Below are 16,426 nucleotides of genomic sequence, written 5' to 3'. Positions count from 1 at the left end.
AATAAACCCCAGTGCTTGGTTTGCTTTTTATGGCCTTGCTAACCTATGTCGCAACTTTTAGTGATTTGTGTATTTGTACTCCGAGATCCCTTTGTTCCTCGACCCCACCCAGACTCGCACCCTCCAAGTAATACGTGACCTCCCTATTCTTCCTACCGAAATGTAATACCTCCCATTTATCTGTGTTGAACTTCATTTGCCAATTATTTGGCCATTCTGTGAGTTTATTAATGTCCTCCTGTAATTTGTTGCAGTCCTCCTCAGTATTGACTATCCCCCCAATTTGGTGTCAATCCGCAAATTTAGAAATTTTGTTTTTGATTCCAAGTCTAAATCATTAATGTAAATTGTGAACAGCAGTGGTCCCAGCGCTGACCCTTGTGGAACACCACTACCCAATACAATACAATACAAATCGCTTTATTGGCATGATAAGGTACATCTTATGTTGCCAAAGCATCAAAATACATTTATGGTTGAACACATAAACGCGGTTCCATTCATACAGTGTATAAACAGGTATATCCCTGAGTTTATAAATATATTTTCGCCTTGTTTATATATACTCTTGTCTTAGTTTACTGGTTGTCCCTCTGTTCATGGCAAGCTGTAACATAGTGTGCCGCCAGTGTTACACAGCTTCTCTCCTCCCCCAGTAGGAATGGGAGTTTTTGGTTGTCAGTCAGATTTCTGAATTCAGGGCATATTTGTGAGAATTTTTGATAGAAATTCTCTCTGATGCCCTGATATTTTCCACAGGCTGTGAGGAAGTGCATCTCTGTCTCAACTACTCCCTGACTGCAGTGAGAGCATATCCTGTCTTCTCTTGGCAGCCTGGTCTGCCTGTGTCTGCCTTTTTCGATCGCTACCTTCTGGCTCTGTGAATAGCTACCCTTTACCCCTACTCTCTGCTTTCTGTCCTGAAGCCAGTCAGCAATCCATTCTGCTACTTGTCCTGACTCCACATTCTCTGACCTTGTTCATCAGTCTATTATGGGGTACCTTATCGAAGGACTTTTGAAAATCTAGATAAATTACATCTACTGCATTACCATTGTCTACTTTCTCTGTCACCTCTTCAAAAAATTCAATGAGATTGGTCAAACAAGATTTTCCCTTTTGAAACCCATGTTGACTATTCATCATTATACTTTTTGTTTCTAGATGTTCTTCTATTCTCTCCTTTAGTAGGGATTCCATTATTTATCCTACCACCGATGTTAAGCTGACTGGTCTATAGTTCTCTGGACATGTTCTATCTCCATTCTTAAATATAGGTATTACGTTCGCTATCCGCCAGTCCTCTGGCACTGCACCTTTTTCTAACGAATTATTAAATATGTGTAGTAATGCCTCTGCTATCTCTTCCCTAGATTCTTTTAAAATGCATCGATGCAATCCATCCGGTCCAGGGGTTTTATCCTCTTTGAGTTTGATTAATTTATTTAATATATCCCCTTTTTAAATATTAAATGCACTTATCTCATTACTCATCTCCTCATCCAATGTCATGTCCACATGTTCTATCTCCCTGGTAAATACTGAAGCAAAATAATGATTTAATATTTCTGCCATCTCCTTATTGTTACCTGTGGTATTATCCTGTCTGTCCCTTAATGGCCCTATTCCCATCCCAACCTTCCTTTATTTATTAATGAGGCCGGAAGGAGCGGACCTGGTGGGAGCACAGCGAGAGCGAGCAGCTAAAAGGAGCGGCAGCAACTCAACAGAGGCAGTTTTTGAAAACGTGACATCAGAGTAAAAAAAGTGACGTCGGCACAAGGGAAGGAGCTGATTGGTGAGTAGCTGGTGAGTGTATTTTTTTTAAGTTTATACGTTTATTTCTGCTGGGTTAGTTCTTAGTCTATTAAATAGAGTTATGGCAGGGCAGCTCAGTCCCATGGAGTGCGCATCCTGTGCCATGTGGGAAGTCCTGGACACCTCCCGTGGTCTGGGCAACCACATGTGCGGGATGTGTCACCAGCTACAGCAGCTCGAGCACCGGGTTACGGAGTCTGAGCGGTGGCTGCAGTCACTGCTGTGCATCCACGAGGCAGCCAGTTGTCGTGGTGCATATAGGTACCAATGATATAGGTAAAAAACGAGATGAGGTCCTAAAAGCTGAATATCGGGAGTTAGGAGGTAAATTAAAAATTAAGACCTCAAAGGTAGTAATCTCAGGATTTCTACCAGTGCCACATGCGAGTCAGAGTAGAAATAGAAGGATATTTGAGATGAATACATGGCTAGAGGAATGGTGCAAGGGGGAGGGATTCAAATTACTGGGACATTGGAACTGGTTCTGGGGGAGGTGGGACAAGTACAAACTGGACGGGAACCGATGTCCAAGGGGGCGTGTTTGCTAGTGCTGTTGGGGAGGGTTTAAACTAAAATGGCAGGGGTTGGGAACCTGTGCGGGGAGACAGAGGAAAGGGAAGCAAGGATAGAAACAAAAGACAGGAAGGAGAAAAGCAAACGTGGAAGGCAGAGAAATCAAGGGAGTAAATCAAACAGGGCCACAGTAAATAATAATTCTAAAAGGAATAAGAGTGTTAAAAAATCAAGCCTGAAGGCTTTGTGTCTTAATGCGAGGAGCATTCATAATAATGTGGATGAATTAGCTGCACAAATAGATGTAAACGGATATGATATAATTGGGATTATGGAAACATGGCTCCAGGGTGACCAAGACTGGGAATTCAACATCCAGGGGTATTCAATATTCAGGAAGGACAGTATAAAAGGAAAAGGAGGTGGAGTAGCATTGCTGGTTAAAGAGGAGATTAACACAATAGTAAGGAAGGATATTAGCTCTGATGATGTGGAATCTGTATGGGCAGAGCTGAGAAATACCAAGGGGCAGAAAACGTTAGTGGGAGTTGTATACAGACCCCCAAACAGTAATGCTGAGGTTGGGGATGGTATTAAATGGGAAATTAGAGATGGGTGCAATAAGGGCACAGCAGTTATCTTGGGTGACTTTAATCTACATATAGTTTGGGCTAACCAAATTAGTAACAATACTGTGGAGGAGGAATTCCTAGAGCGTATACGGGATGGTTTCCTGGACCAATATGTTGAGGAACCAACTAGTGATCAGGCCATCTTAGACTAGGTATTATGTAATGAGAAAGGATTAATTAGCAATCTTGTTGTGCGAGGCCCCTTGGGGAGGAGCGATCATAATATGTAGATTTCTTCATTAAGATGGAGAGTGAAGTAGTTGACTCATAGACTAGGGTCCTGAATTTAAATAAAGGAAACTTTATTTAAAGTTGAAGCATGAGTCAGCTAGGATGGATTGGGGAACATTACATAAAGGGTTGACGGTGGATAGGCAATGGCAAACATTTAAAGATCACATGGATGAACTACAAAATTTTTTCATCCCTCTTTGGCATAAAAATAAAACAAAAAAGCTGACTCAACCGTGGGTAACAAGGGAAATTAGGGATAGCATAAGATCCAAGGAGAGGACAAATAATTTGGCCAGATAAAGCAGCAAACCTGAGGATTGGGAGCAGTTTAGCATTCAGCAAAGGAGGACAAAGGGATTAATTAAGAGGGGGAAAATAGATTATGAGAGTAAGCTTACAGGTAACATAACAACTGACTGTAAAAGCTTTTATAGATATGTGAAGAGAAAAAGATTGGTGTAGTCAAGCGTAGGTCCCTTGCAGTCAGAATCAGGGGAATTTATAATGGGGAACAAAGAAATGGCAGACCAACTAAATACATACTTTGGTTCTGTCTTAGAGAGAGTCATAGAGAGTAATACAGCACAGATAGAGGCCCTTCGGCCCATCGTGTCCGCGCCGGCCATCAAGCCCTGTCTAATCTAATCCCATATTCCAGCATTTGGTCCGTAGCCTTGTATGCTATGGCATTTCAAGTGCTCATCCAAATGCTTCTTAAATGTTGTGAGGGTTTCTGCCTCCACAACCCTTTCAGGCAGTGAGTTCCAGACTCCAACCACCCTCTGGGTGAAAAAGTTCTTTCTCAAATCCCCACTAAACCTCCCGCCCTTTACCTTGAATCTATGCCCCCTAGTTATTGACCCCTCTACTAAGGGAAAAAGCTCCTCAGCATCCATCCTATCTATGCCCCTCATAATTTTGTACACCTCAATCATGTCCCTCCTCAGCCTCCTCTGCTCCAAGGAAAACAAACCCAATCTGCCCAGTCTCTCTTCATAGCTGAAGCGCTCCAGCCCTGGTAACATCCTGGTGAACCTCCTCTGCACCCTCTCTAACGCGATCACATCCTTCCTGTAGTGTGGCGACCAGAACTGCACACAGTATTCCAGCTGTGGCCTAACCAGTGTTTTATACAGCTCCATCATTACCTCCTTGCTCTTATATTCAATGCCTCGGCTAATGAAGGCAAGTATCCCATATGCCTTTTTTACCACCTTATCCACCTGTTCCGCCGCCTTCAGGGATCTGTGTACTTGCACACCCAGATCCCTCTGACCCTCCGTCTTGCCTAGGGTCTTTCCATTCATTGTGTATTCCCTTGCCTTGTTAGTCCCCTCAAAGTGCATCACCTCGCACTTTTCCGGGTTAAATTCCATTTGCCACTGTTCCGCCCATCTGACCAACCCATCTATATCGTCCTGCAGACTGAGGCTACCCTCCTCGCTATTCACCACCCTACCAATTTTTGTATCATCCGCGAACTTACTGATCATACCTTTTACATTCATATCCAAGTCATTAATGTAGACCACAAACAGCAAGGGACCCAGCACCGATCCCTGTGGTACCCCACTGGCCACAGGCTTCCAGTCACAAAAACAACCTTCGACCATCACCCTCTGCCTTCTGCCACTAAGCCAGTTTTGTATCCAATGTGCCAAGGCACCCTGTCTTACCTTCTTGACCAGTCTCCTGTGCAGGACTTTATCGAAGGCCTTACTGAAATCCATGTATACCACATCCACTGCGTTACCCTCATCCACACACCTAGTCACCCCCTCAAAAAATTCAATCAAATTAGTCAGACATGATCTTCCCTTGACAAAGCCATGTTGACTATCCCTGATTAATCCTTGCCTCTCCAAGTGGAGACAAATTTTGTCCCTCAGAATTTTTTCCAATAATTTTCCTACCACTGATGTTAGGCTCACTGGCCTGTAGTTCCCCGGTTTTTCCCTACTCCCCTTCTTGAATAATGGTACTACATTAGTGGTTCTCCAGTCCTCTGGCACATCCCCTGTGGCCAGAGAGGTCCTGAATATATGTGTTAGAGCCCCCGCAATCTCTTCCTTTGCCTCACACAGCAGCCTGGGATACATTTCATCCGGGCCTGGGGATTTATCCATTTTTTGGCCAGCTAAAACCGCCAATACCTCCTCCCTCTCGATGTTAATATGTTCAAGCATATCGCAGTCCCCCCGCCCTATTTCTATGTCTACATCGTCCTTCTCCATAGTGAAGACAGATGCAAAAAATTCATTTAGAACCCCTCCTACATCTTCCGGCTCCACACACAGATTGCCACTTTTGTCCCTAATGGGCCCTATTTTTTCCCTGGTTATCCTCTTACCCTTAATATACTTATAAAACATCTTAGGATTTTCCTTTATTTTGCTCGCCAGTGTTATTGCATGGCCCCTCCTTGATCTCCTAATTTCTTTTTTAAGTATCCCCCTGCACTTTTTGTACTCCTCTAGGGCTTCCTCCGTCTTTAGCCTTTTGTATCTACCAAAAGCCCTCCTTTTTTTCCTAATCCATTCTCGTATATCCCCTGACATCCAAGGTTCCCTGTGGTTTTTGGAACCACTCTTGACCTTTACGGGAACATGTTGCCATTGTATGATCTCAATCTCCCTTCTGAAAGCCTCCCATTGCTCCGATGCGGATTTCCCTACAAGTAGCTGATCCCAGTCCATTTTGGCCAGATCCTGCCTTATCCTATTAAAATCGGCCTTCCCCCAATTTAGAACCTTTATTTCCGGCCCATCCCTGTCCTTTTCCATGACCACCTTAAATCTTACCATATTATGGTCACTATCACCAAAGTGCTCACCTACTAGCACTTTTTCCACTTGGCCGGCCACATTCCCTAGAATTAGGTCCAGTACCGCCCCCTCTCTCGTAGGACTTTCTACATGCTGGCTCAAAAAGCTCTCCTGGATGCACTTTAAGAATTCTACACCCTCTGAGCCTTTCACACTCTGACTATCCCAGTTAATATTGGGGAAGTTGAAATCCCCCATTATTATTACCCTATTATTTGCACATTTCTCTGAGATTTGCCTACATATCTGTTCCTCTATCTCCCCCTGACTGTTTGGAGGCCTATAGTACACTCCCAGCAAAGTGCTTGCCCCCTTTTTGTTTTTAAGCTCCACCCATATGGCCTCATTAGAGGAACCTGCTAATATATCATCCCTCCTTACTGCAGTAATTGACTCCTTAATTAATATTGCGACACCCCCTCCTCTTATACCTCCCCCTCTGTCTCGCCTGAAGATTCTGTACCCCGGAATATTGAGCTGCCAGTCTTGCCCCTCCCTCAACCATGTCTCCGTGATAGCAACAATATCATACTCCCATGTGTTTATCAACACCTTCAGTTCATCCACCTTATTTGCAAGACTCCTTGCATTAAAATAGATGCCATCCAGCCTTGCCCTTATATATTTGCCCTGTCTACCAAGCTGACTTAATCCTCCCCGCAAGGATATTTGTCCCGCTCTGGTTCAGGTGCAACCCGTCCGACTTGTACAAGTCCCACCTTTCCCAGAAGCAGGCCCAGTGATCCAGGAAAGTAAAACCCTCCCCCCTACACCAACTCTTTAGCCACGCATTCATCTGCTCTATCCTCCCATTCCTATACTTACTATCACGTGGCACTGGGAGTAATCCAGAGATTACAACCTTCGAGGTCCTGCTCTTTAATCTGTTACCTAGCTCCCTAAATTCTTGATGCAGGACCTCATCCCCCTTCCTTCCTATGTCGTTGGTCCCAATGTGGACCACGACCTCTGCCTGCTCACCCTCCCCCTGTAGCCGCTCAGTGACATCCCAGACCCTGGCCCCAGGGAGGCAACAAACCATCCTGGAGTCACGTTTGCGGCCACAGAAACGCCTATCTGTTCCCCTTACGATAGAATCCCCTACCACTATTGCTCTCCCACTCTTTTTCCTCCCTTTCTGAGCAGCAGAAGCGTCCCTGGTGCCAGGAAGCTGGCTGCTGCTGCCTTCCCCTGGTGAGTCATCCCCCTCAACAGTATCCAACTTGGTATACTTGTTTGAAAGGGGGATGTCCGCAGGGGTTCCCTGCACTTCCTGCCTGCCTCTGTTGCTCCGCCTGATGGTCACCCCCTGTGCAGCCCTACCCTGAGGCGTGATCAACTCGCTAAACGTGCTATCCATGACCCTCTCAGCATCGCGCATGCTCCAAAATTCATCCACCCGCAGCTCGACCGCCGCAATGCGGTCTACAAGTAGCTGCAGCTAGATGCATTTCCCGCACACATGGTCATCAGGGACACTGGCAGCGTCCCTGATTTCCCACATGGAGCAAGAGGAGCAGAACACGGGTCTGAACTCTCCTGCCATGACTTACTCCTTTAATTAATTTTAAAATGTATTCAATACCCCAGTTACAGGTATACTCTAGGGCGCTTTATTTACCAACTGTCCCCACTACACCAGAGATGTGTAGCAAAGGAGGACACAAATAACCTCCCAGAGATGTCGGGGAACATAGGTTCTGATGAAAGGGAGGAATTGAATGAAATCAGTATTTGTAGGGAAATGGTGTTCGGGAAATTGATGGGATTGAAGGCCGATAAATCCCCAGGGCCTTATAATCTACATCCTAGGGTACTTAAGGAAGTGGCCCTAGAAATAGTAGATGCATTGCTGGTCATCTTCCAAAATTCTATAGACTCTGGAACAGTTCCCATGGATTGGAGGATAGCTAATGTAACCCCACTATTTAAAAAAGGTGGTAGAGAGAAAATGGGGAATTATAGACCGGTACGCCTGACATCGGTAGTGGGGAAAATGCTAGAGTCCATTATAAAAGATGTAATAGCAGAGCACTTGGAAAACAGTGACAGGATCAGACAAAGTCAACATGGATTTACAAAAGGTAAATCATGCTTGACTAATCTACTGGAATTTTTGACGATGTAACTGGTAGAATAGATAAGGGAGAACCAGTGGATGTGGTGTATTTGGACTTTCAGAAGGCTTTTCATAAGGTCACTCATAAGAGATTAGTGTGCAAAGTTAAAGCACATGGGATTGGGGGTAAAGTACTGTCTTGGATACAGAACTAGTTGGCAGACAGGAAGCAAAGAGTTGGAATAAACAGGTCTTTTTCCGAGTGGCAGTCAGTGACTATTGGGGTACCGCAGGGATCGGTGCTAGGACCCCAGTTATTCACAATATATATAAATGATCTAGACGAGGGAACTAGATGTAATATCTCCAAGTTTGCAGATGACACAAAGCTGGGTGGGCGTGTGTGCTATGAGGAGGATGCAGAGAAACTCCAGTACGATTTGGACAGGTTGGGTGATTGGGCAGGTGCATGGCAAATGCAGTATAATGTGGATAAATGCGAGGTTATCCACTTCGGTGGCAAAAACAGGAAGACAGTTTATTATCTGAACGGCAATAGATTGGGATAAGGGGAAGTGCAACGAGACCTGGGTGTCCTTGTGCACCAGTCGCTGAAAGTAAGCATGCAGGTGCAGCAGGTGGTTAAGAAGGCAAATGGTATGTTGGCCTTCGTAGCAAAAGGATTCGAGTACAGGAGCAAGGATGTCTTGCTGCAGTTGTACAGGGCCTTGGTGAGACCACACCTTGAGTATTGTGTGCAGTTTTGGTCACCTTATCTGAGGAAGGATGTTCTTGCCATGGAGAGAGTGCAGCGAAGATTCACCAGACTGATACCTGGGATGGCAGGAATGACGTATGGGTCGATTAGGCTTATATTCGCTAGAGTTTAGAAGAATGAGAGGAGATATCATTGAAACTTATAAAATTCTAACAGGACTTGACAGACTAGATGCAGGACAGATGTTCCCGATGGCGGGGGAGTCCAGAACCAGGGGTCACAGTCTAAGGATAAGGGGATAAGCCATTTAGGACTGAGATGAGGAGGAATTTCTTCATCCAGAGAGTGGTGAACCTGTGGAATTCTCTACCACACAAGGCAGTTGAGGCCAATTCATTAAATATATTCAGGAAGGAGTTAGATATATTTCTTAAGGCTAAAGGGATCAAGGGATACGAGGAGAAAGCAGAGACAGGGTACTGAATTTGGATGATCAGCCATGATCTCATTAAATGGCGGAACAGGATCGAGGGGCCGAATGGCCTTCTCCTGCTCCTATCTTCTATGTTTCTATGGGGGAGAAATTCAGTATCGTCCTGTTTGGGGCGCCGTTATCGGCCATGCGCAAAGTTTAGCACCTGGTGCTAATTATCGCCTCCGACAGCAAACTTGGCTTTTATCGCCCCTGGACGTGATTGGAGCGCTAAATCAGGAGCTACACACCTCTCTTAAGGCTCTAACGCCGAGGAACGAGGTGCTACCTCAGAGCGCGGGCGCAGCGCAGATGCTGTCAGTTAGCGATTGAACACTGGCGCTGGCCAGTTCTTAAAGGGGAGGGTCGTTCTTGCTCTCCAGCCACACCCTGATCATTGGAGCCTTGAATCTCGGCCGGGACAGACCTGTGGCTAAATCTTGCAGGCAAGGACTATGGAGAGGGCCAGGGAGCGAGCACAGCGCTTCAGCGAGCGGGCCTTGGAGGCTCTAGTTGGCATGGTGGAGCGCAGAAGAACTATACTGTACCCAGAGAGTGGCAGGAGGCCTTTGCTGCGCGAGTGCAGAAGAGTGTGGAGGGAAGTGGCTCAGAGCATCTCCTCCAGGAGGATGGTGCCCAGGACCCATATCCAACGTAGAAAAAAGTTCAACGACTTCACTCAGGTCATCAGGGTGAGTGGCTTTTTTTCAATACGTCTCCATCCCTCCATCTCAACCTCACTCTATGGCCAGAGGGTCTTAAAACCCCAATGTCCAACGCTCATCCAACACCTATGGCCCTTTCATCAAACACACACGCACATTCCACACTTTACATACAGTAAGGGCTATTCAACTATGGGAGGCACATCAGGCAAGACCATGGCTGCATACAGTAAGGGCTATTCAACTATGTGAATGCTGAGTCATTGAGTATATTCAAGGCTGAGATCGATAGATTTTTGGACTCCAGAGGAATCAAGGGATATGGAGATCAGGCAGGAAAGTGGAATTGAGGTCGAAGGTCAGCCATGATCTCATTGAATGGCGGAGCAGGCTCGAGGGGCCATATGGCCGACCCCTGCTCCTAATTCTTATGTTCTTATGATCTTATCTCTGAACATACTGCCATTGACTTCCTTGTTTGGATTTGACTCATTTGCCCTTTGAATCTCTTTCCCAGCGAGGACTCATTTACCTTCCCAAGCCCTTCCTCAACATATAGCTCTGTATGATACTGTATGATATCACCTCTACTTTTATCGACCCTGATGTAGATCTACCAAGGTTAATTTGATAGAACTCCCATCAGCCGTGACCTCTACTACCTAGAAGAATAAGGGCAGCAGGCGCATGGTGCCAATCACCAGTGAGAGTGAACACGCCCAATAGTGTCAGGCACCAGTGACCAGTGAGAGTGAACACACCCAATGGTGCCAATCACCAGTGAGAGTGAACACACCCATTGGTGCCAATCACCAGTGAGAGTGAACACACCCATTGGTGCCAATCACCAGTGAGAGTGAACACACCCATTGGTGCCAATCACCAGTGAGAGTGAACACACCCAATGGTGCCAATCACCAGTGAGAGTGAACACACCCATTGGTGCCAATCACCAGTGAGAGTGAACACACCCATTGGTGCCAATCACCAGTGAGAGTGAACACACCCAATGGTGCCAATCACCAGTGAGAGTGAACACACCCAATAGTGTCAGGCACCAGTGACCAATGAGAGTGAACACACCCAATGGTGCCAATCACCAGTGAGAGTGAACACACCCATTGGTGCCAATCACCAGTGAGAGTGAACACACCCATTGGTGCCAATCACCAGTGAGAGTGAACACACCCATTGGTGCCAATCACCAGTGAGAGTGAACACACCCATTGGTGCTAATCACCAGTGAGAGTGAACACACCCAATGGTGCCAATCACCAGTGAGAGTGAACACACCCAATAGTGTCAGGCACCAGTGACCAGTGAGAGTGAACACACCCAATGGTGCCAATCACCAGTGAGAGTGAGCACACCCAATAGTGCCAATCATCAGTAAGAGTGAACACACCCATTGTTGCCAATCACCGGTGAGAGTGAGCACACCCAATGGTGCCAATCATCAGTAAGAGTGAACACACCCAATGGTGCCAATCATCAGTAAGAGTGAACACACCCATTGTTGCCAATCACCAGTGAGAGTGAACATACCCAATGGTGCCAATCACCAGTGAGATTGAGCACACCCATTGGTGCCAATCATCAGTAAGAGTGAACACACCCAATAGTGTCAGCCATCAGTAAGAGTGAACACACCCATTGTTGCCAATCACCAGTGAGAGTGAACATACCCAATGGTGCCAATCACCAGTGAGAGTGAACGCACCCAATAGTGTCAGGCACCAGTGACCAGTGAGAGTGAACACACCCAATGGTGCCAATCACCAGTGAGAGTGAGCACACCCAATAGTGCCAATCACCAGTGAGAGTGAACACACCCAATGGTGCCAATCACCAGTGAGAGTGAGCACACCCAATGGTGCCAATCACCAGTGAGAGTGAGCACATCCAATGGTGCCAATCACCAGTGAGAGTGAGCACACCCAATAGTGCCAATCATCAATAAGAGTGAACATACCCAATGGTGCCAATCACCAGTGAGTGTGAACACACCCAATGGTGCCAATCACCAGTGAGAGTGAACATACCCAATGGTGCCAATCACCAGTGAGAGTGAACACACCCAATGGTGCCAATCACCAGTGAGAGTGAGCACACCCAATGGTGCCAATCACCAGTGAGAGTGAGCACATCCAATGGTGCCAATCACCAGTGAGAGTGAACATACCCAATGGTGCCAATCACCAGTGAGAGTGAACACACCCAATGGTGCCAATCACCAGTGAGAGTGAACACACCCAATGGTGCCAATCACCAGTGAGAATGAACACACCCAATGGTGCCAATCACCAGTGAGAATGAACAAACCCAATGGTGTCAGGCACCAGTCAGTATAATCTGATATGGGCTCCCAATGGTGACAATACCTACTGCAGACCTGTAACAGAACAAATCACAGTACTGGGCATCAGAACCCAGCAGCACACCTTTCCATCAGTTACATCGGGGGCTAACACCCACTGCTCAGTGCTTGTCACTAATACAAACCAATGTGTCAGTACCACGACCCTGGTCACTAACACACACTCACAACTCACTATTGATCCCAATGATAATGAAAGGCACTGTACCTCTGTGAGCGTCTGTGGGAACTGCTGCAGGTGAATATTGAAGGCGGGTACACACTGCATGGTAACGTTTAATACCACTCCCAGGCAGCCGAGATGCACCCGAGCGGCCTGGAATATCTCGCGGTTGATGGTGTCCGAACACTCGAGGACCTCGCCGGCAGCTGTCATCAACGTCAGTGCCACCACCTGAGAGAAGCAGAATCAAGTTAGAAGGGCTGGTTTGCTGTTGGTTACAAAACTGTGAGGGTAGACAACTGATACAAGGCCTGGAATAGCTTAAAGAGCTGGATGGAAGTATCTAAACACACTGGTGCCTGCACCACAATGCGAAGCATTGCTGATGTGCTGGTGAACAAGGGATGTGACACACCAGTACAGCAGCACCAAGAGGGTCTTCAGAGGTCAAGAGACATTGACCCGTGGGCCACAATAGTGATGAAGGTAGGAATGTGGGGATTGCTAGATGAAGACCCAGGTCCATCCAGATCTCCTTCTCCCAGCCTGGTAGTCACATGATCCAACAATAATGGAGTTGTTGACTAATCACAGCGATCGATCTCTATCAGTGAGTCTACAACAGACCCAGACACGAAGCGAGGAAAACCCCAGTGGTGGAGAGCTTAGGGAACCAGAGGTCCACAGTCACCAGTTCCTCCCGAGCTCGCTACACTCACCACACCTCATGTCGATAACTACTCACATACTGTGTCCCAAAATATTATTATCTGAAAGAAATCGATCTAATTTACATTTGAATGAATCAAAAATATCCGCTTCCACCGTCTCCCAAGAGAACCTGTTCCCTACACCAGTTCTGAGGAAGGGTCACCGCCCTGAAGCATTAACTCTGTTTCTCTCTCCACAGACGCTGCCTGACCCACTGAACCTTTCCAGCAATTTTCTGTTGTTAGTGGAATGGATTCCAACGCAGACACAACACGGAGCGAGCTGCCGTTTGTGTCGGAGTGGATAGTCACATGTGGAATGAGTCCAGCCTGGGTTTGACTGGCTACAAGCTGACAACATAAACTTTACATTCAAAAGCAATGAGTGGGGCTGATTGCCCTTGGAAAGGGCTGGTACCTGCGTAGCCAGGATGCCATGCTGGATGCCCGTGTTGTGGGTGCCGGTTCCAATCATGCCAGCAACTGTTACATCAGACACGGCGCCGATACTGAAAGAGCAACGAGGCACATCGTTAGTGTAAAAACACATCCTAATTAGGTCAGGTCCTGACTGTGGAGGGGAGGTTCATAGATCGATAGACTCTTGTTGGCTAATAGTATCGAGGAGTGTGGAGTAACGGTGGGTAAATGAAGTTGAGGCAGAGATCAGTCTCGATCTGATTGAATGGTGGAGCAGGCTCGAGGGGTGGAATGGCCTCCTCCTGTCTCTATGTTCAACAGTTTGTATGGGTCTGTTTTCAGAGCTGTGGACCAAGCCCCTAAACATTCTTAACTTCAAAATCCCTCACAGTCGAGGCACGGAGCAAGATGAATGGTCTCCGCCAGCACCCTATACACTCACTCACACACACTCACCCACACTCACACACTCACACCCACACACACCCACACACACCCACACACACCCACAAACACCCACACACACTCACACACACACACACTCACACACACACTCACACACACACTCTCACAGTTGCACACATGCACACACACTCACTCACACCCACATTCACACACACACACACACACACTCACACACACACACTCACAGTCGCACACACTCACACACACACACACTCACACACACACTCTCACAGTCGCACACATGCACACACACTCACTCACACCCACATTCGCACACATGCACACACACTCACTCACACCCACATTCACACACACACACACACATTCACACACACACACACTCACACACACACACTCACAGTCGCACACATGCACACACACACACACACACACACACACACACATTCACACACACACTCACTCACACACACACACACACCCACAAACTCGCACTCACACCCACACACACCCACACACACACTCACACACACACACACCCACAAACTCGCACTCACACCCACACACACACACTCACACACTCACACACACCCACAAACTCGCACTCACACCCACACACACCCACACACACACACCCACTCACACCCACCCACACCCACACCCACACACTCACACACACCCACTCACACCCACCCACACCCACCCCCCCCACACACACACATACACACACACTCACACACTTACACACACACTCACACTCACACACACACACACTCACAAACATTCACACACACACTGACACACCGAATCTCACACACACTCACAAACACTCACAACCACACACACACAGACACACACACACTCAGACAGGAGAAATTATAATGGGGAATAAGGAAATGGCATGGAAATTAAACAAATACTTTGTGTCTGCTTTACGGAAGAAGACGCAAAAATCTTCCCAGAAATAGTGGAGAACCAAGGCTCGAGCGAGAATGAAGAACTGAAAGAAATTAATATTAGTAAAAAAGTAGTACTGGAAAAATTAATGGGACTGAAAGCTGATAAATCTCCTGGACCTGATGGCCTGCATCCTAGGGTTTTGAAAGAATTGGCCATAAAGATAGTGGATGCATTGGTTGTCATTTTCCAAAATTCCATAGATTCTGGAACGGTTCCCGTGGATTGGAAGGTGGCAAATGTAACCCCACTATTTAAGAAAGGAGGGAGAGAGAAAACGGGGAACTACAGACCAGTTAGCCTGACATCAGTAGTAGGGAAAATGCTAGATTCTATTATTAAGGTGTGGTAAAAGGGCACTTAGAAAATAATGGGCCAGAAATTCGGGTCGGAGGCTTCCCGTGGGTGCAAGCCCCCGACCTGCACTTACAGGGGTGTCTTGCTGCAGTTGTACAGGGCCTTGGTGAGACCGCACCTTGAGTATTGTGTGCAGTTTTGGTCGCCTTATCTGAGGAAGGATGTTCTTGCCATGGAGGGAGTGCAGCGAAGATTCACCAGATTGATACCTGGGATGGCAGGAATGACGTATGAGGAGAGATTGGGTCGATTGTGCTTATACTCGATGGAGTTTAGAAGAATGAGAGGGGATCTCATTGAAACTTATAAAATTCTAACAGGACTGGACAGACTGGATGCAGGAAGGATGTTCCCGATGGTCGGGGAGTCCAGAACCAGGGGTCACAGTCTAAGGATAAGGGGTAGGCCATTTAGGACAGAGATGAGGAGGAATTTCTTCACCCAGAGAGTAGTGAACCTGTGGAATTCTCTACCACAGAAGGCAGTAGAGGCCAATTCATTAAATATATTCAAGAAGGAGTTGGATATATTTCTTAAGGCTAATGGGATCAAGGGATATGGGGAGAAAGCAGGGACAGGGTACTGAATTTGGATGATCAGCCATGATCTCATTAAATGGTGGAGCAGGCTCGAGGGGCCGAATGGCCTACTCCTGCTCCTATCTTCTATGTTTCTATGTTACCTAGCGCGCCGGCCGTTGAGCTGTGGGCCCGCGTGGGATTCCGATCCTGGGCCTGCTCCAACTGCCGGCGCGCAGTGCTTGCGTATCCCAGGGGCGCAGTTAGTTCGATGCGTCCCCTGGGATCACGTGGGCCATGGAGAGCCAATGGTAGCAGGGAACCTCTATTCATAGATTTGACAGGAAGAGCTGTCAAATCTATGAAATAGAGATCGGCCCCAAAACATCACTAAAACTTCAAATACATTTTTTTTTAAAAGCACATTTTAAAATAACTATAAATTACATAAAATAACTATTTTAAACAATAGTTTAAATTTTTGAAAAAATTAATTACAGTTTTTAACAGGGCTAAAAATAAACTTACCTTTCTTTAGAGTATTTAAAAATAATAAACCTGTGGA

At 46.7% G+C, this 16,426-nt stretch overlaps 1 protein-coding gene across 1 annotated transcript in view; it reads right to left on the bottom strand.

Annotated features, from left to right (window-relative positions):
- Positions 1–16,426, bottom strand: part of LOC147120839 (L-gulonolactone oxidase-like) — a 292,759-nt gene that overhangs the window by 53,909 nt on the left and 222,424 nt on the right. The window contains exons 7-8 of the mRNA XM_085977204.1: positions 13,605–13,695; positions 12,522–12,707 (exon numbers count right to left, since the gene is read on the bottom strand). Of these exons, the coding sequence (XP_085833330.1) occupies positions 12,522–12,707; positions 13,605–13,695 (277 nt within the window). The remainder of the gene's footprint in view (positions 1–12,521; positions 12,708–13,604; positions 13,696–16,426) is intronic.

Source organism: Somniosus microcephalus, chromosome 3 (assembly GCF_052327205.1).
Source record: "Somniosus microcephalus isolate GS21.2 chromosome 3, FLI_Smic_1.0, whole genome shotgun sequence".
Classification (NCBI taxonomy): domain Eukaryota; kingdom Metazoa; phylum Chordata; class Chondrichthyes; order Squaliformes; family Somniosidae; genus Somniosus; species Somniosus microcephalus.
This window is presented reverse-complemented; position numbering and strand designations above follow the sequence as displayed.